We start from the raw sequence: 20,787 nt of genomic DNA, 5'->3' as shown, positions 1-20,787 counted from the left end.
CTGTCAAGTCATCTTTTCCCAAGTTAGACTGTACGAGAAATATTCTCCTCAGAAATTGTCAAAACAACTCTACAAATTTGGAGTGATAAACCGTGATGGTCACTCGACCGCCTGCTGCAGGGGAGGAGGCACGTGGGGTGGTCCCAACTGGGCGTGGCGGGAGGGCCTCAGGAAAGAAAGAGGGGCCGCTCCCCAAGACAAGATCAGTCTGGGGCCCTCACAGCTCCTGCAGCTCCGACCAGCCAAACTCCAAGGAGGCTCTCGTCCAGGTTAGCGAGGCCGTCCTCCACGACTGCGCCTCGGGCCGGCACCCAGGGTGGGGAGGAGTCCAGCCCCTCGGGGTGGTCTCCGGCCGACACGGCCGGGTCTCGTTCGCCGTCCCGGGTCGCACCCCGTCGCGCTCGCCCCAGACTCCGCCCAGGTTCGGCGCCCGCGGCGCGACGCCTCCCCTGCGTGCCCCGCGCCGGCCGCGCCCGCATGAACGTCGCGCCCGAACGGTCAGGGCGGAGAGGCGAGGCCCGGACGTCTGGCGAGCCCGGGCGGCGGAACTGACGCCAGCAGGCTTCCGGGGGTGGCCCCCGGGGAGGTCGGCGGCGGCGCCGCAGTCGTGGAGGGGCAGTGGGAGCGTAAGCGGCCGTGGGCGACGCAAGTTCCGCACAGAGCTCTTCCCTTCTCGCCTCACGCTTCTTCCTCTCTCCTAGTCGCGTGCTGCCTCCCGACGGCCGCTCGTCCTGACCAGAGCTTTCGGAGTGCGGTGGCTGAGGAGAAGCCGTCACCACCCCGCCTCGGGGCCGAGTCAGGGTTCCTGTCGCGCCGCGTCGCCCCCTGCGCCGCCTTCTTGCCCTCAGTGGCGGGCGCCCTTCTCGCTCGAAGCACTCCCCCCAGCTCCATGAATGGAAATCGGCTCCGCAGGTGAGTGAGTCAGAGCTGCTGGTCCGTTCGGTGGGGGTAGGTAGCCCCAGAGCATCCTCGCCCCCGGCGCCCCGGCCCAGGTGCGCGAGGTCTGCGCCGTCCCCCCTCCGCCCCCCGCCCAGCCCTTCCTCCGCCTCCCCGCAGCCCCGCCGCAGTTCCCCGGGGCCACGGAGTAGGCGACACTGCGGGGAGGGGGCGCTGCGCTAGCGATGGAAGTTTGGGGTTTCTTAGGCGATATTACTCTTTTCCCTTCGGAGTCTAGAAGGGTTTGCCATCGTTTTCGTTATTCCCTTTGAAGATAGAACGGGGTGTGTGTCCTTTACCTGAATAGTGTGTCCCGGAGAGACAGTGGGTGGCCAGCCGTCTCCCTTATTTATCTCTTAAGGTAGTTGTGAAATACATTAAGATAACAGATGAGAATTGAGTTTGAAATAGATGTTAGTGCAACGTCAAATGCAAGATGGCATTTCTTCCATCCCTGAGTTCTCGTCTGATGTTCGTGGCAGCTTGGTATACAGTTCCTGAGGATCTTGGAAATGTCATATCAGCCTGGATCACTGCTTATGTGAGGAGGTAGATCTTAAAATTGCTTACTATGTATGTATTTGTTCATTCTTTATTCCCTAGAGAATTGGCTGTCCTATTCTTGGAAATTTAGGATTTAAGAAAACTGCTTCTCTCCTTGGGAAAAAATGATAGTCTTTAGAAAAAATCGCAACATAAGCAATGCTTATATTTTAAAAAGAAAAAGCACTCTTTGTGGTCTGTAATTAGTTGAAGGACATAAAGTAGGTGTTACATAACAGTTTGCTTTCCAAATGATCATATTTGGTATGTTAAATTTGGAAGTATGCTTCATCCAGTCACAGATTTATAAAGTAATTTTGAAAATATAAAGTGGTTGGTGTCTTCTTAATAATACCAGAAGTCCCCGAATTTCACATCTCATTTTGTCAGTTGATGAGGCAGCTGAATATGAGATAAGAAAAACTTACATGAGAAAGTAGTGACATAATGACAATAAAGATTTTGTTGACTATATTAAGTAGTATAATTGTCAAGTAGATGCGAAAAACAGAAGTTGTAGATAGGGGCTGGGGAGAAGGGTTTATTACAATTTCTATTTTATGGAATTTAATCAATATCTACCATTTCTCTTCCATGCTCCATCTTTTTTTTTTTGCCTTTTCATGTCTTCTTGAAAAGGGAAAGTTTGTCTAGACTGTGAAGAGTTTTACTCTGGTTTATCAGTGATTAGTGTATTTCCGAAACTGTCCTCTCTTTGTTTTTGTTTTCTAATACAGTATTTAGGGAATGTGATGATTTGGGAGATATACATAATTTTTACATAATTGTTTGTTGTTAAGCCTGGAAAACAAGCATGGAATTTAAATACTTTCCTAATTATCCTAAATTTCCAAAAAAAAAAAATTAAGGTGTTCTTCTTTTTCATCTTTGGGTTTTTCATATGAAATTACTCCCCAAATACACGAACAACATTTTAGAAAATACTTCTGAAGTCAAATGACCTAGCCAATGGATCCAACTTGCCAAGTATGATTCAGTAAATTCTCCTATGAATTCTTGAGCTATAGATAAGTTTTAGCTCTTCTTGCATGGGCCATTGCTGAAATATATACCCGTTTAACTGTCTTTACATCTGTGGAGGTATAGTTAGATTTATCAACCATATGGTTGGACATCTTGGAGCACAAAGTTTATTCTTCAGTGCAGTTTATACATGATTGACTGTAATTTAATAAGATAAAGTATAATTTGACTTAAGAGTGTCATCATCAAAAACAGAATTTTCATTCTTCCTGAGACTTTTTTCATGTAATTGTCATGCTGCAAGTGAAATTAAAAGCATAGTTGGGAAAAATGTGCAACCAAGTTTAAAATCAAGAGTTTGACAGATGAAAATTTTAGATGCATATGTTCTCTGATAGTCTATTGAGTCAGTGTTGGATCTTGGCTCTCCAATTCTGTTCTAAGTTTTTCTTTTTCGTGGGGATTCTCAGGAATTGGCTTATGGCAAAATGTATTAAATTCTAGTTGTTAGGTGGATACATAGAAAACTTACATAAGAGGACTTCAGATACAAATTCTATATATGTGTTGCTTAGTGGATCATTCTTCACTAAAAGTTAATATTTGTCTATTCTTCTTTTAGGCATTTAATATTTTAAGTGATTTTTTAAAGGGTGTCCTGTACAATGTACTGACTTAGTGCTGTGTGAACTCTGTGATTTAACCAAAAAGCTGCCAGGCACAATTGGTTTTTAAATAATGATAATCAGTTTGGCATCTGTGCCTAGGACTCCTTAGTTAGGGGAACTTCTGATGAAACTCTTTTATGCTTTAATTACAGCTGGTCTAAGATTATATATGTTATATTTTCATTCCAAATGAAGTGGGAATAAAAGAAGTAGAAATGTTCATTGAGATATCAGTTCTCCTGGGTAGCTATTTTGTAGGACTGCACTATTCTAGTCTGTATTTTTAGGTAAAATCAGACTAGTGTTGAAGGCAGAGAGAGTTGTATTTACCTACCAATGGAAGAAAAACATTTTCTGTTATCTTAAATGAATGATAATACAAAGTAGTTTGTTTGGTAGTTGTCTTATACAGCCTTGCAAAAGTGAATAGACTATGTTTCTTAGTTATATTCTTGATTTCCCGTTTGAATGTAGTTGTTTTAGGACTCTGCATTTCTTATGTAATAAAAATCAAGAAAAGTCATTTGAGAACAAATTTCAAAGGATGTATGGAAGCTAAGTTTGAATAAGATGAATAAAAGTTGTGGATTCAAAGTACTGAAGTATATAATGCCATTAGGTTCTCAGTTTAGTATTTCTTTAATTGCTTGGGAAATATTTTTATTATATGGATTTTCTCACTTGTAGAGTTTTGTCTTGAAGAAGATAAAATGCTGCTCTGTCTAGAAGAAACATTGAAAAGTTCAGCTAGTGCTGCTCTGAAGTGGCCATTGTAATGTTTTTTCCCTAGTATTTGCTGTTCTTGACTGGTGTTGGGACTTATGAAAATGTAGAAGATTATTTTGATTTTTGTTTTAGAATTTAATTCCTCTGACAGTGATGGAACACCCTGAGGGAAAACTGAAAAGGAAACAAGACACAACTGTTTTCTTCTAAACAAACGCTTAAAAGTAAGGGGGATGGGAAACATATGAAATCTTCAAATGTAATCCAGTTAACATGATAAGACTTTAAAAATTATCCTTGATTTCATCACCTTGGTATAATCACTCTTTAAAGTTTTAAACCAAATTCCAAGTTAATAAATGTGTTAAAGATTTGTTTTTTAGCTAAGTAATTTAGGAAAGTGGTTGGAATAAATAAAATAGTTTCTAAATGCTGTTTTTGCTCCTTCAGAGAATTGTATGTAATCATTTGATAATTTAGACTTAATTTATTATTTTCCAGTGGGAACATTACATTTGTTTGTTTCTATATGCCTGGTCTGATAGTATGCAGAGAGGCCAGAGGCCCTGTAAAGGGGACATTTCTGGAAAAGTTCTCTGTTGTATATGGAAAAACCCCTGCCTCAGGATAAAATTCTTGCCAAATTGTCATAATCTTGGGTTCTAATTAAATACTGTGTTATTTTATATCACAGTCATCTTTCTTCACATTGGTTTTCATAGTCTTAAATAAAATATTTGAGGATCTCCCTGAAAGATGAATTAAATATTTCATAATCTAAAACAAAGTTGTAGTCTTGTAAAGCAAGTGTACCCCAGTAAAATATTTTAAAAAAGAAAAAAAAGAAGGCTGCATTGTCATGTTACATAGTTGAAAGTCAATAAATAACTATATAAATCTGGAAAAATAAATAATATGTTTTCTCTTATAATACTTAAAACTGGGATTTTAACTAATTTATGTGTAGTTTTGTTTTGTTTTAATGGATTGGGAGGAAAAGACAAGTGATCTGTTTTCAGGAAGGTAAAACTAAAAAGATAATTTATTTAAGAAAAGTATTCTTTCCAAACCTGTTTAGTCTTGGTTTGTTGGGATGAACAGCATTCACCAGACATTCCTGCTTCTCATTCAGTTGTCTGGGATACTCAATAGACCCTCATTCTTGGCTCATTAACAAAACAGATGTGAGAAAGAATATTGTGTGGTGTTTCAGCCGTAGTGGTTATGCTGTTAGGATACATGAACAGCCTTTCTGTGTTTGGAATTTCTGTAGTTTTCTGCCATTATCTGTGTTTTTAATATTAATGACATTTGTTGGCTACCCATTGCTTAAAAAAAAAAAAAAAGACTGTTGAGATTTAGCAAAATCTTGTCACACAACTGATTCTTTCTCTTATATCTTAAATGTGGGCTCTTTGTGATTTGGGTTGCAATAAAATATTATATACATTAATCTAGAATGTTAGTTTAATGAAATCATAGGGAAGAATTCTTTGTTTTATATCAGCCAGTTTTTCCTGCATTATTTCTAAATTATTAAGTTCTTGAGAAATCAGAATAAATCTATAGAATATAGACATGGGATATTTTTGTATTTTTCATTTTTGCAAGAAAATGTTCTCAATTCTAGGCTTACATAATGCTGCTTTTGAGTCATTACCAATATTGGATATTTTAACTGATTTCTAAATCTGACAGCAGAAGTTCAGTAGTGTATCTCTGAATTTTAAAAAAGTTGAAGAATAGATTGCAAAATAGGCTTATATCTTAGCAATGAAGTCCTTTTGTTTGAAGACACTTCTAGCTTCTGAATTGGGACTTGGTATCTATCTGTATATTTGACATAAAATTACTCAGATTTTTCTAAATTTTTGCTTGGGTGATAATAAGTTTTTCAAAAGTTACCCAGACTTTAATTATAAAATAAATCTCAAGGCATTTCCATAGTGCATGGACTGTTTGTTTTCTGAAGGTGGGGGGCGGGGCGTGGTGGGGGAATGTCTTTGAAAAAATGGTTTCCCATATGGCATCTGAGAAATTTAACCCTGAACAGTCTGAATGTTCTAGAGTGCTGATTGAGCTACAGTGAATATAATAAATGTAATCTGATATGAGTACACTGTGTTTGTACAGGTTCATTGAAAAACTAGGTAGAATTAGTAGATAGGAAGTTACTAAAATCTCATGCCTTGTGGATTTAACTAGTAAACAGACATTTATTTATGTCAAGTTTTGAAGTCAACACAATGTATTTATTTTTTCAAAACAAAAATAGAAAATTTTTCCTGATTGTAAAAATATACATTTATTGGTTTTTAAAAAGCAAACAGTATAGGAAAATCTAGAATAGAAATGAAAATATGATCTCATAATCCAGAGAAAACCATGGTTAATTTTTTCTTTTGGTAGCTATATCAAGTATTGGCTAAATAACAACTAACCACATAAACCTCAAACTATACATTTTTTCCTTATCATTACTTATATATTATATGTAGCAGTATAATTTTTACTAATGTGTAGCATTTAATTTTTTAATTTTTTGCCATGCCATTTGGCTTATGGGTTCATAGTTCCTAGACCAGGGATTGAACCTTTGGCAGTAAAAGCACAGAGTCTTAACCAATAGACCACCAAGGAATTTTAGCATTTAATTTTATATTATTAGTCAGTCTTAACTGATGGCATTTAGATTTTTTCCATTTTTTAAATAAAATTTTAACTGAAACTTTGGTAAGTGTCTTAATATATACATCTTTGTATGGTGGTCCAGTGATTGCTTTAGGATAAATTCCTAGAAGTAGAATTGTTAAAATGAGATATCCCATGAATATGGAAGTAAAAGTTCCCAGTGAAAATCCATAATTTGATAATAGGCTACAGTTGATTCTAATTTGTTCATTGCTTATTTTTATTTTTTTGTTGTTGTTCATTGCTTATTTTTCATCAGTCACATTTGCTGTAGGCTGTAATTTAGCTTTGGATTCACAAGTAGAATGTGTTAAATTGTTAGGTCAGTGAACACCACACACATATGCTTTGAAAGTGTATAGTTTGAGGTTTATGTGGTTAGTTGTTATTTAGCCAATACTTGATATAGCTACCAAAAGAAAAGTTTGAGGTAGAAATTCCTGATAGTGCTTTTTATTTCTATGTAATTACATTTTCAAGTCTAGTGGACAATACATATATTTGTTAAACAACTAAAATATGCTTCAGTGGAAGTTTATTGTATTGACAGAATTACTTCTTCCATTAATATACATTAACTTTTTTTTAATACTATGATTTGATGATTTTATAGTCAGTAAAGTTTGGTTACATTGCTAATTCATGAAACAGAATTTTGATTTTTACCAGTTTGTATAAAAAGTATCAAGCAAAATAATGATAACAGAGAATAAAATTGACAGTGTAATATAGTGTAGAAGGACTTTCCTGGTGGCTCAGACGGTAAAGCGTCTTGTCTACAATGCGGGAGACCCGGGTTCGATACCTGGGTGGGGAAGATCTCCTGGATCCAGTATTCTTGCTTGGAAAATCCCATGGACAGAGGAGCCTGGTAGGCTACAGTTCATGGGGTTGCAAAGAGTCGGACATGACTGAGTGACTTGACTTCATAGTGTAGAAAGCATAGGTTTTAGAGACAAATCCTGGTTCTCAAATTAACATCATAATGATGTGCCATTGCAGGTTCATCTATTGTAACAAGTGTACCACTCTGGTGTGGGGATACTGATAGTTTGGGAGGCTGTGCATACGTGGGGTAGGAGGCATATGGGCCATCTCTGCCTTTTGCTGTTTTACTGTGAACCGACAACCACTCTAGAAAATAAAGGCTGTTAAAAGGAATTAACTGTGATTTTGGGTACTACATTTAATCTTCCTTAACCTAAATTTCCTTTTCTCTAAAATGGCATAGTAAAGAGGAGATTCAGTATGCAAAGGAAATAACATTCCTCACTTCCTAATTTGTAAGACATTTTACTATAGAAGATTGAAGGTGTATAGGCAGAACTGTAATAAACTCCCATATACCCACCACCCAAACCCAACATTCATCAACCCGTATCCAATCATGTCCATTCTACTTTCCTCTCTCCTGTATTTTTTGAAGTATATTCTGGGCATAATATTTCATTTATAAACATCTACTAAGTATATCTATAAGAGATATAGGGGACTTCCCTGGTGGCTCAGTGGTAAAGAATCTGCCTGCCAGTGCAGGGGACACAGGTTCAAATCCTATTATGGGAAGATTCCACAGGCTGCGGAGCAACTAAGCCCGTGCTCTAGAGCCCAGGACCTGCCACTGCTGAAACCTGCACGCCGAGAGCCCGTGCTCTGCAACAAGAAAAGCCAGCAAAGTGAGAAACCCGTGCACTGCAACTAAGAATGTCTTCTGCTCACCCAACTAGAGAAAGCCAGCACAAAGCAGTGGAGACCCAGCACAGCCAAAAACAAATAAATAAATTTTTCTTTAAAAGAGAGAGGGATCTTCCCCGGTGATTAAGATTCTGGGCTTCCGCTGTGGGGCACGTGGGTTCATTACCTGGTTGGGGAACTAAGGTCCCACAGCTGTGAGATGCAGCCAAAAAAATGAGAGATACATACTCTTTAAATAAGTCACCGTACTGTTATTACAGCAGAATAATAATAAAAATCATTTATATCAAATATCTAGTCAGTGTTCAAATTTCAGCTTGTCTCAGATATTATACTTTTTTTTCTTAACAGTTTGCCTTTTAAAAATATATTTCACTTTTGAATCAGGATCCAAATAAATTTCCCACATTGTAAATGATTGATATATATTTTAAGTATCTTTTAATTTGTAAGGTTTCTACCCTTTCCCCCTTTACAGTTTATAGATTGTTTGATCTTTTAGACTTACTCACAGTCTGGATTTGGCTAGTTCTGTCATCATGATATAATTTAACATGTTTCTCTAAGTTTACTGTAAACCTTTGTTGTTGTTCAGTCGCTAAGTTGAGTTCAACTCTTTGCGGCAGCACGCCAGACTCCCCTGTCCTTCACTATCTCCCAGAGTTTGCTCAAACTCATGTCCATTGAGTCAATGATGTCACCCAATCATCTCATCCTCTGTTGTTCCCTTCTTTTCCTGCCCTCAGTCTTTCCCAGCATCAGGGTCTTTTTGAATGAGTCAGCTCTTCGCATCAGGTGGCCAAAGTATTGGAGCTTCAGCATTAGTTCTCCTGATGAATATTCAGGGTTGATTTCCTTTAAGATTAACTGGTTTGATTTCCTTGCTCTCCAAGGGACTCTCAAGAGTCTTCTCCAACACTACAGTTCAAAAGCATCAATTCTTCGGCATTCAGCCTTCTTTATGGTCCACCTCTCACATCCATACATGACTACTGGAAAAACCATAGCTTTGACTATACAGACCTTTGTTGGCAAAGTGATGTGTCTGCTTTTTAAAATGCTGTCTAGGTTTGTCATAGCTTTTCTTCCAGAAGGTAAGAACCTTTCAGTATTGTGGCTGCAGTCACTGTCCACAGTGATTTTGGAGCCCCCCAAAATAAAATCTGCCACTGTTTCCATTGTTTCCCCATTATTTGCCATAAAGTGGTGGGACCAGATTCCATGATCTTTGTTTTTTGAATGTTGAGTTTTAAGCCATTTTTTTCGCTTTTCTCTTCGACCTTCATCAAGAGGCTCTTTAGTTCCTCTTTGATTTCTGCCATAGGGTAGTATCATCTGCATATCTGAGGTTGTTGATATTTCTCCCCGGCAGTCTTGATTCCAGCTTGTGATTCATCTAGTCCAACATTTCGCATGATGTACTTGGCATTTAAGTTAAATAAGCAGGGGGACAATATACAGCCTTGATGTACTCCTTTCTTAATTTTGAACCAGGATCTAAAAGCTTGATCAGATTCAGGACATTCTTTTTTTCTTTTCCTTTCTTTCTGCCCACGCCTTGTGGCATGTGAGGTGTTAGTTCCTTGAACCTCCACGCAGTGGAACATGGAATCTTAAACACTGGACCACCAGGGAAGTCCCCCCAGAGCATTCTTTTTGAACTTAACTGTAGTCAGGTTTTTGTTCCCAGCACTTTGCTAAAATTGCTCTTATCAAAGTCAACAAATTATTTGTTAAGTCCAGTGAAAGTCACTCAGTCGTGTCTGACTCTTTACAACCCCATGGACTGTAACCTGCCAGGTTCCTCTGTGGAATTTTCTAGGCCAGAATACAGAAGTGGGTAGCTCTTCACTTCTCCAGGGGATCTTCCCAGCCAAGGGATCAAACCCAGGTCTCCCACATTGCAGGCGGATTCTTTACCACCTGAGCCACCAGGGAAGTCAGTTAAATCCACTGGTCAGTTCCCAAATCTTAATTTTGTCTCTTCAACCATATTTGACTATATTGCTTCCTTCTTGAAACACTGCTTTTCCACTTGTCTTCCTGGCTACCACATTCTCTAGGTCCGTCTCCAACTTTATTGGCTATCACTTTTTTTCTTCCTTTGCTGTTTCATCTTCATCTCCCCAGTCTCTAAACATTGGGAGTTTCTCAGGATTTATTAATAATCTTCTGTATCCTGCCACAGTTTGGGTGATCACCTCTGGTTTAGTGGTTTCAAAAGCCACTAATATGTCAAGGACTGTCATATCTACATCTCCAGTCTATACCTCTTAAAGTGTCCTAAAAATCCTCTTGATTTCTTCTCAAAACTTTCTATTATTCCTGAGTCTTTCCTATCAGTATGTGACATTTCAAATTCTTTTAGTTGCTTAGACCAAAAAGCTTTTAGAGCTCTTTTCTTTCATACCCCACACCTAATCCATTAGCAGTTCCCACTAGGTCTCTTGTCTAAATATTTTCCACGTTGACATCATTCCCATAGCTGCTACCACTGCTGCCCTAGCCAACATTATCTTTTGCCTGGAAAGTCGACTGGCCTACTAACTGTTCACTCTGCTTGTGCTTTTACACATAGTTTTTCAGACAGCAGTTAGTGTGATTGTTTAGAAAAGTTTACGTCAGATCATAATGCTTCTAGATTCAGAACCCATTGTTGATTTCTCATATCTCATAATCAGATCCAAAGACCTCATCATGGCTTGCAAATCCTGTGTGATCTGCTCTTCCATTATCTTTCTGACCTCATCTCTTACCATTCTCTCTTGTTCACTTTGCTTCAGTCAGAGAGGTCTGTTTGCTGTTCATTGAACACCAGGCAAGTTTTTTGCTTTATACTTGATTTTTCCTTTGCCTGGAATACTCTTTCAGCTATCTATAATACATGACTTTTTCTCTCACTTGTGTTTTCTGCCTCAGTTCAGTTCAGTCGCACAGTCATGTCCAACTCTTTGCAACCCCATTGACTGCAGCACACCAGGCCTCCCTGTCCAACACGAACTCTCAGAGCTTGCTCAAACTCATGTCCATCGAGTCACTGATGCCATCCAACCATCTCATCCTCTGTCACCCACTTCTTCTCCTGCCTTCCATCTTTCCCAGCATCAGGGTCTTTTCAAATGAGTCAGTTCTTCATATCAGGTGGCCAAAGTATTGGAGCTTCAGTTTCAGCATTAGTCCTTCTAATGAATATTCAGAACTGATTTCCTTGAGGATTGACTGGTTTGATCTCCTTGAAGTCCAAGGGACACTCAAGAGTCTTTTCCAACACTGCAGTTCTAAAGCATCAATTCTTCAGCACCGAGCTTCTTTATAGTTCAACCCTCACATCCATACATGACTACTGGAAAAACCATAGCTTTGACTAGACAGACCTTTGTTGGTAAAGTAATATCTCTGTTTTTTAATATGCTTTCTAGGTTTGTCTTAGCTTTTCTTCCAAGGAGCAAGCGTCTTTTAATTTCATGGCTACAGTCAACCATCTGCAGTGATTTTGGAGCCCAAGAAAATAAAGTCTGTCACTGTTTCCACTGTTCTCCCATCTATTTGCCATGAGGTGATGGGACTGGATGCCATGATCCTAGTTTTTTGAATGTTGAGTTTTAAGCCAGCTTTTTCACTCTCCTCTTTCACTTTCATCAAGAGACTCTTTAGTTCCATTTTGCTTTCTGCCATAAGGGTGGTGTCATCTGCATATCTGAGGTTATTGATATTTCTCCTGGCAATCTTGATTCCAGCTTGTGCTTCATCCATCCCAGTATTTGGCATGATGCACTCTGCATATAAGTTAAATAAGCAGGGTGACAGTGTACAGCCTTGACGTACTCCTTTCCCAATTTTGAACCAGTCTGTTGTTCCATGTCCAGTTCTAACTGTTGCTTCCTGACCTGCATACAGGTTTCTCAGGAGGCAGGTCAGGTGGTCTGGTATTCCCATCTCTTGAAGAATTGTCCATAGTTTGTTGTAATCCACACAGTCAAAGCCTTTAGCATAGTCAGTGAAGCAGAAATAGATGTTTTCTGGAATTCTCTTGCTTTTTTAATGATCCAGTGGATGTTAGCAGTTGATCTCTGATTCCTCTGCCTTTTCTAAATCTGGCTTGAGCATCTGGAAGTTCACTGGTCATGTACTGTTGAAGCCTGGCATGGAGAATTTTGAGGATTACTTTGCTCGGGTGTGAGATGAGTGCAGTTGTGCGGTAGTTTGAGTATTCTTTGGCATTGCCTTTCTTTGGGATTGGAATGAAAACTGACCTTTTCCAGTCCTGTGGCCACTGCTGAGTTTTCCAAATTTGCTGGCATATTGAGTGCAGCACTTTCACAGCATCATCTTTAAGGATTTGAAATAGCTCAACTGGAATTCCATCACCTCCACTAGCTTTGTTCATCGTAGTGCTTCCTAAGGCCCACTTGACTTTGCACTCTAGGATGTCTGGCTCTCGGTGAGTGATCAGACTATCCTGCTTATCTAGGTCATTAAGATCTTTTTTGTATAGTTTTTCTGTGTGTTCTTGCCGCCTCTTCTTAATATCTTCTGCTTCTGTTAGGTCCATATTGTTTTTGTCCTTTATTGTGCCCATCTTTGCATGAAATGTTCCCTTGGTATCTAATTTTCTTGAGATCTCTAGTCTTTCCCATTCTATTGTTTTCTTCTATTTCTTTGCATTGATCACTGAGGAAGGCTTACTTATTCCTTGCTATTCTTTGGAACCCTGCGTTCAGATGGATATATGTTTCCTTTTCTTCTTTGCCTTTCTCTTCTCTTAGTGTCTCAGCTATTTGTAAGGCCTCCTCAGACAACCATTTTGCCTTTTTGCATTTCTTTTTCTTGGGGATGGTTTTGATCACCGCCTCCGGTACAGTGTTAAGAACCTCCATCCATAGTTCTTCAGGCACTTTGTCTATCAGATCTAATCCCTTGAATCTATTTGTCACTTCCAATGTATAATCACAAGGGATTTGATTTAGGTCATACCTAGATGGTCTAGTGGTTTTCCCTACTTTCTTCAATTTAAGTCTGAATTTGCCAATGAGTTTATGATCTGAGTCACAGTCAGCTCCTGGTCTTGTTTTTGCTGACTGTATAGAGCTTCTCCATCTGCGGCTGCAAAGAATATAATCAATCTGATTTCAGTATTGACTGTCTGGTTTTCTGCCTACTTGTCGCCTTTTCAAAGAGGACTTTTTTGACAAACCTAATATGGCTAGCTACCCCTTACCACACATGTACTCTCTATCCCTTTAACCCATCTTATTTTGTATAGCTTCCATGGGCAGAGGAGCCTGGTGGGCTATAGTCCATGGGGCTGTGAAGAGCCAGACACAACTGAGCAACTGAGCACACACACACACACACACACACATTTTTTATAGCAGTTATTATTACCTAACTGGCAAAATAGAGATATAGTATAATATATCCTCCCACCCCTGTAAAATCTTCATGAGGATCAGGTCTTTATAGTATTTATTAAAATTATTATTCACCTAAACAATGCCTGGCATTTAATATATGGTAAATATTTGTTGAACACATTTATGAGTCAGGAAATAAATGACTTGATGAATGATAGACTTTCAGCAAATGTTAGTTTGTAGTGTAATGTACTGATGAAAACTGCAAGCTCTGAAATCAGACTACTTATTTGCAAATCCTAGCATTGCCACTTTCTTCCTGTGAACATGTTTTTTTTAATCTCCTTGTGCTTCAATTTCCTCAGTGTAATATAGTACCTGATTCAAAAGTTGTAAGAAATCACCAAATGTATATCACATATATAATGCTCTATATATGTTTCTTATTATTATTGTAATTTGGGGATATCCCCCATTATATTATGAACTACTTCAGTAAAGTAATTGTGACTTATTAATTTATGTATCTATAAAACCTCGAACATAATACTTGTTCAATAAATACAATAGATAAATGACCTTTTATATTTCTGATTCTTTTTTTGAAAAGTTGTGGGTGCAATGAGTTTCATGAGAGAAATGAATATAGAATAATAAAACATTTTTAAGCCAATCTTGATGGTTATCATATGTAAATAAAACAGCAGAAGGTGTTTCTTTTTGTGATACATGATCAGAGTCCATCATGAGAAACGCTGGGCTGGAAGAAGCACAAGCTGGAATCAAGATTGCTGGGAGAAATATCAATAACCTCAGATATGCACATGACACCACCCTTATGGCAGAAAGTGAAGAGGAACTAAAAAGCCTCTTGATGAAAGTGAAAGAGGAGAGTGAAAAAGTTGGCTTAAAGCTTAACATTCAGAAAACCAAAGATCATGGCATCTGATCCCATCACCTCATGGGAAATAGATGGGGAGACAGTGGAAACAGTGTCAGACTTTATTTTTGTGGGCTCCAAAATCACTGCAGATGGTGACTGCAGCCATGAAATTGAAAGATGCTTACTCCTTGGAAGGAAAGATATGACCAACCTAGATAGCATATTAAAAAGCAGAGACATTACTTTGCCAACAAAGGTCCATCTGGTCAAGGCTGTGGTTTTTCCAGTGGTCATGTATGGATGTGAGAGTTGGACTGTGAAGAAAGCTGAGCACCGAAAAATTGATGCTTTTGAACTGTGGTTTTGGAGAAGACTCTCGAGAGTCCCTTGGACTGCAAGGAGATCCAACCAATCCATCCTGAAGGAGATCAGTCCTGGGTGTTCATTGGAAGGACTGATGTTGAAGCTGAAACTCCAGTACTTTGGCCACCTCATGCAAAGAGTTGACTCTTTGGAAAAGACCCTGATGCTTGGAGGGATTGGGGACAGGAGGAGAAGGGGATGACAGAGGATGAGATGGCTGGATGGCATCACCGACTTGATGGGCATGAGTTTGAGTGAACTCCAGGAGTTGGTGATGGACAGGGAGGCCTGGCGTGCTGTGATTCATGGGGTCGCAAAGAGTCGGACACGACTGAGTGACTGAACTGAACACATAAAACATTTTCAAAAGTTTTAATGCCTAATGCTAGAGAGGGCATAGAAAAGAAAGAAATCTAGTGATAGTCATGTGTTCATATGCCAGTTTGGCAGAAAATACCAAATGAGAAGTATGTGTGTGTTCCTGTCCTTTGAGCTGGTGGTAGGTCTGTTTCTGACGTTTACCTGAGGAAAAATTTCTGTATGCTAGTTTCCTTCTCTAGTTCCCCGAAATAAAACAGTAGGTGCTTGATGCAGAGAAATTCTCTTAGCATATTTATATGACATGTTGTAGAAGTTTATTAATATTTATTGAAGAACTACTGCTTTTTTTAATGACTTCTGTGCCTGGCACATCTAGAATATATAGATCATTTTATCTCATTTTTAAAATCAGGTAACTGAATGTACCTCAACATAATAAGGGCCATATTTGCCGAAGTCCACAGCTGGTATCATAGTCAATGTGAAAAACTGAAAGCTTTTCTTCTGAGATCAGGAACAGGACAAGAATGCCTACTGTCAACCCTTTTTTTCAACATAGTACTGGGACTTACCTGGTGGCTCAGTGCCTTTGTGCCGCAACTGCCGAAGCCTGTGTGGCCAGGGCCTGTGTTTTGCAACAAAAGAAGCCACTGCAATGAGGAGCCCACACACCACAATGAAAAGGAGCCTCTGCTTACCACAATTAAAGAAAGCCTGAGCAAAGCAACAAAGACCCTGATTAGCCACAAATAAATAAGTAAAAGAGAAAATTGACTTTTATACCTATAAAAACACCAACAGTGCAGGACGACATAGCCAGAACAGTTAGGTAAGAAAAGGAATAGAAAAGGCATTCTTACTGGATTGGAGGGAGTAGAACTGTTTGCAGATGATGTGCTATTATATATAGAAAACTCTAAACTGTGAAAAACTGTTGGAAATAATAATTGAATTTAGTAGAGTTGCACGATACAAAATCAGTATACAAAGCCTAGTACATTTCTATATACTAACAACTATCAAAAAGATAGAATTTTTAAAAATCCCATTTACAGTACCATCAAAAACAATAAAATGCTTATGGAAAGATACTCTATGCTCATGGATTGGAAGAATTAATATTGTTTAACTGTCCAGACTACCCAAAGTTATCTACAGATTCAGTGCAGTCCATATCAAAATTGCAATGGCAAAAAAATAAATTGCAGTGGCATTTTCTACAGAAATAGAAAAAGCAATCCTAAAATGTATAGGGAACCACAGAAGACCTCCAATAGCTAAAACAATCTTGAGAAAGATGAGCAAAGCTGGAGGCATCACACTTCGTGATTTCAAACTATATTACAAAGCAATATCATAACAGTGTGGTATTGGCATAAAAATAGGCATATAGATCAATGTGAGCCTAGAAATAAACCCATGCATATCTACTCAGTTTTTGACAAAGGAGCAAAAAGTACACAGCGGGGAAAGGATATTCTGTACAACAAATGGTGTTGGGAAAACTGGATAGCCATGTGCAAAAGAATGAAACTAGACCCTAGCTTATACGATATATAAAAATCAAAATGGATCAAAGACTAACAGAATACCTGAAACCATAAAACTCCTAGAAGTTTTACTCCATAGCACCTAAGCTTCTTGACATTGGTCTTGACGGTGATTTTTTTTTAGTTTAATACCAAAAACAAAGGTAAAGGCAACAAAAGCAAGAATAAGTGGGTGAGACTATATCAAAATAAGTCTCTGTTCAGCAAAGAAAATCATTAACAAAAGGAAACTTTACAGAATGGGAGAAGATATCTGCAAACCACATATCTGATAAAGGGTTAAAGCTCTTACAATTCAATAGCAGAAAATAACTTGATTGAAAAATGGGCAAAGGACTTGGAATAGACATTTTTCCAAAGAAGACATGCAAATGGCCAACCAGTACATAAAAGGTGCTCAGCATTACCAGTTATCATGGAAATGCAAATCAAAACCCCAGTGAGATACAACCTTATACCTGTTAGGATGACTTTTTATCAAAAAGACAAGATGATAAATGCCAGTGTGAGTGTGGAGAAAAGAGAACCCTTATACACTGTCAGTGGTAACATAAACTGGTATAACCACTGTGGAAAACTGCATGGAGGTTCCTCAAGAAATGAAAACTAGAGCTACCAGATGCTCCTTTACCAGCAGGGAAAGAGTAGGGCGAGGGATAAATTGGGAGTTTGGGATTGATGTGTACACACCACTATATTTAAAATAGCCAACAAGGACCTACTGTATAGCACAGGGAACTCTGCAATATTCTAAATGGGGAAAGAATTTAAGAAGTGATAGATAGATGTATATGTATAACTGAATCACTTTGCTGTGCATCTGAAACTAACAGAACATTGCTAATAAACTCTAGTCCAATATTAAGAAACAAAGAATAGAGCTGCCATGTGCCCCAGCAATCCCACTTCTGAGTATATATCCAAAGGAAATGAAACCATTATCTTGAAGCAGTATCTGTACTTGACTGTTCATTGCAACATTCACAATAGCCGAGGTACAGAAACTATCTTAAGTGTCCATCAGTGAATGAATTGAAACAAAATGTGATACGTGTGTACATACACACACAGTGGAATATTGTTCAACCTTGAAAAAGAAGGAAATCCTGTTATTTCTGACCATGGATGAGCCTAGAGGGCAGTGAGTTAAGTATAATAAGACAAAGACAGGTACTGGTTGGTATCACTTACATGTGGAGTCTTAAAAAAAAAAAGTAGTAAAATGGTTGTCAGGGGATGAAGGAAATAGGGAAAGGTTGGTACAAGTATACATACTTTAAGGTGAATAAGATTGTACTATAAGATGAGTAAGATCTGCAGATCTAATGTATACCATAGTGACTAGAATTCATTATACTGTGTTGTGTAATTGAAATTTGCTAAGAGAGTAGAAATTCAGTGTTTTAAATCTTCCCCTGCCTGCAAAAAGGTGAATATGTGAGATGATGGATGTGTTAATTAACTTGGTAGGAAGAATCTATTCACAGTGCACAGGTCTATCAAACTATCATGTTGTTTGCTCTAAATATCATTTAGAAAATTAATAGGCAAGTGAGCCACAGGTTGTGCCTTCTCACTGATCATTAGATCTGAAATTTGAACTCAGATCTGAGACCATATTTCAGTTGAAGTAATTTAATATATTACTCTTTTTATACATCAAGAGTTTAGCCTACTGTCCTCCAGGCTTATCCTTGCAAATAACAGAAATCCAACTGAAACTAATTAAAGCAAAAAGGGTTTTTTGACTCAGGGAATCTAAGGAAAGTTGAGTGGCAATAGGAAGAACAGATTTGCAGCTGAGCTTGCATCTGGAGCAGTTGGAACTAGAAACTCATGGTATAAGACTACTCCATCTCTTATTTTGACTTCTCTGTACATGTAGCCTTACTGTATGTTCAGTTCAGTTCAGTCGCTCAGTCGTGTCCGACTCTTTGCGACCCCATGAATCGCAGCATGCCAGGCCTCCTTGTCCATCACCAACTCCCAGAGTTTATTCAAACTCATGTCCACCAAGTCGGTGCTGCCATCCAGCCGTCTCATCCTCTGTTGTCCCCTTCTCCTCCTGCCCCCAATCCCTCCAAGCATCAGGGTCTTTTCCAGTGAGTCAGCTCTTCGCGTGAGGTGGCCAAAGTACTGGAGTTTCAGCTTCAGCATCAGTCCTTCCAGTGAACACCCAGGACTGATCTCCTTCAGGATGGATTGGTTGGATCTCCTTGCAGTCCAGGGGACTCTCGAGAGTCTTCTCCAACACCACACTTCAAAAGCATCAATTTTTCGGTGCTCAGCTTTCTTCACAGTCCAACTCTCACATCCATACGTGACCACTGGAAAAACCATAGCCTTGACCAGACGGACCTTTGCTGGCAAAGTAATGTCTCTGCTTTTTAATATGCTATCTAGGTTGGTCATAACTTTCCTTCCAAGGAGTAAGCATCTTTCAATTTCATGGCTGCAGTCACCATCTGCAGTGATTTTGGAGCCCACAAAAATAAAGTCTGACACTGTTTCCACTGTCTCCCCATCTATTTCCCATGAGGTGATGGGATCAGATGCCATGATCTTTAGTTTTCTGAATGTTAAGCTTTAAGCCAACTTTTTCACTCTCCTCTTTCACTTTCATCAAGAGGCTTTTTAGTTCCTCTTCACTTTCTGCCATAAGGGTGGTGTCATGTGCATATCTGAGGTTATTGATATTTCTGCCAGCAATCTTGATTCCAGCTTGTGCTTCTTCCAGCCCAGCGTTTCTCATGATGTACTCTGCATGTTAAGTTAAATAAGCAGGGTAACGTACTCCTTTTCCTATTTGGAACCAGTCTGTTGTTCCATGTCTGGTTCTAACTGTTGCTTCCCGACCTGCATATAGGTTCCTCAGGAGGCAGGTCAGGTGGTCTGGTATTCCCATCTCTTTCAGAATTTTCCACAGCTTATTGTGATCCACACAGTCAAAGGCTTTGGCATAGTCAATAAAGCAGAAATAGATGTTTTTTCTGGAACTCTCTTGCTTTTTCGATGATCCAGCGGATGTTGGCAATTTGGTCCCTGGTTCCTCTGCCTTTTCTGAAACCAGCTTGAACATCTGTAAGTTCATGGTTAACATATTGCTGAAGCCTGACTTGGAGAATTTTGAGCATTAGTTTACTAGCGTGTGAGATGAGTGCAATTGTGCGGTAGTTTGAGTATTCTTTGGCATTGCCTTTCTTTGGGATTGGAATGAAAACTGACCTTTTCCAGTCCTGTGGCCACTGCTGAGTTTTCCAAATTTGCTGGCGTATTGAGTGTAGCACTTTCACAGCATCATATTTCAGGATTTGAAATAGCTCAACTGGAATTCCGTCACCTCCACTAGCTTCGTTCATCGTGATGCTTTCTAAGGCCCACTTGACTTCACATTCCAGGATGTCTGACTCTAGGTGAGTGATCACACCATCGTGATTATCTGGGTCATGAAGATCTTTTTTGTATAGTTCTTGTATTCTTGTCACCTCTTCTTAATATCTTCTGCTTCTGTTAGGTCCATACCATTTCTGTCCTTTATCTAGCCCATCTTTGCATTAAATGTTCCCTTGATATCTCTAATTTTCTTGAAGAGATCTCTCGTCTTTCCCACTCTGTTGTTTTCCTCTATTTCTTTGCATTGATCACTGGGGAAGGCTTTCTTGTCTCTCATTGCTATTCTTTGGAACTCTGAATTCAAATGGGAATATCTTTCCTTTTCTCCTTTGCTTTTCACTTTTCTTTTCACAGCTATTTGTAAGGCCTCCTCTGACAGCCATTTTGCTTTTTTGCATTTCTTTTCCATGGGGATGGTCTTCATCCGTTTCTCCTGTACAGTGTTACAAACCTTTGTCCATAGTTCATCAGGCACTCTCTATCAGATCTAGTTCCTTAAATCTATTTTTCACTTCCACTGTATAATCATAAGGGATTTGATTTAGGTCATACCTGAATGGTCTAGTGGTTTTCCCTACTTTCTTCAATTTAAGTCTGAATTTGGCAATAAGGAGTTCATGATCTGAGCCACAGTCAGTTCCCGGTCTTCTTTTTGCTGACTGTATAGAGATTCTCCATCT

General features: G+C 39.1%; 1 protein-coding gene across 2 annotated transcripts in view; it reads left to right on the top strand.

Annotated features, from left to right (window-relative positions):
- The first annotated feature begins 592 nt into the window (after positions 1-592).
- The window catches only part of AGO3 (argonaute RISC catalytic component 3), a 128,505-nt gene continuing 108,310 nt past the window's right edge, over positions 593-20,787 (top strand). Inside the window, exons 1-2 of one of the 2 annotated variants that reach the window (XM_043876986.1) lie at positions 593-912; positions 1,419-1,485. Coding sequence is in view for 1 of the 2 variants with exons in the window: in XM_043876985.1 (XP_043732920.1) it covers positions 894-912 (19 nt within the window). In the remaining variant the exon portion in view is untranslated. The remainder of the gene's footprint in view (positions 913-1,418; positions 1,486-20,787) is intronic. The other variant, XM_043876985.1, reaches the window with a different exon arrangement.

This window comes from Cervus elaphus, chromosome 20, assembly GCF_910594005.1.
Source record: "Cervus elaphus chromosome 20, mCerEla1.1, whole genome shotgun sequence".
Lineage (NCBI taxonomy): Eukaryota > Metazoa > Chordata > Mammalia > Artiodactyla > Cervidae > Cervus > Cervus elaphus.
Note: the sequence above shows the minus strand (reverse complement) of the source record. Positions and strands in the feature narration are given on the sequence as shown.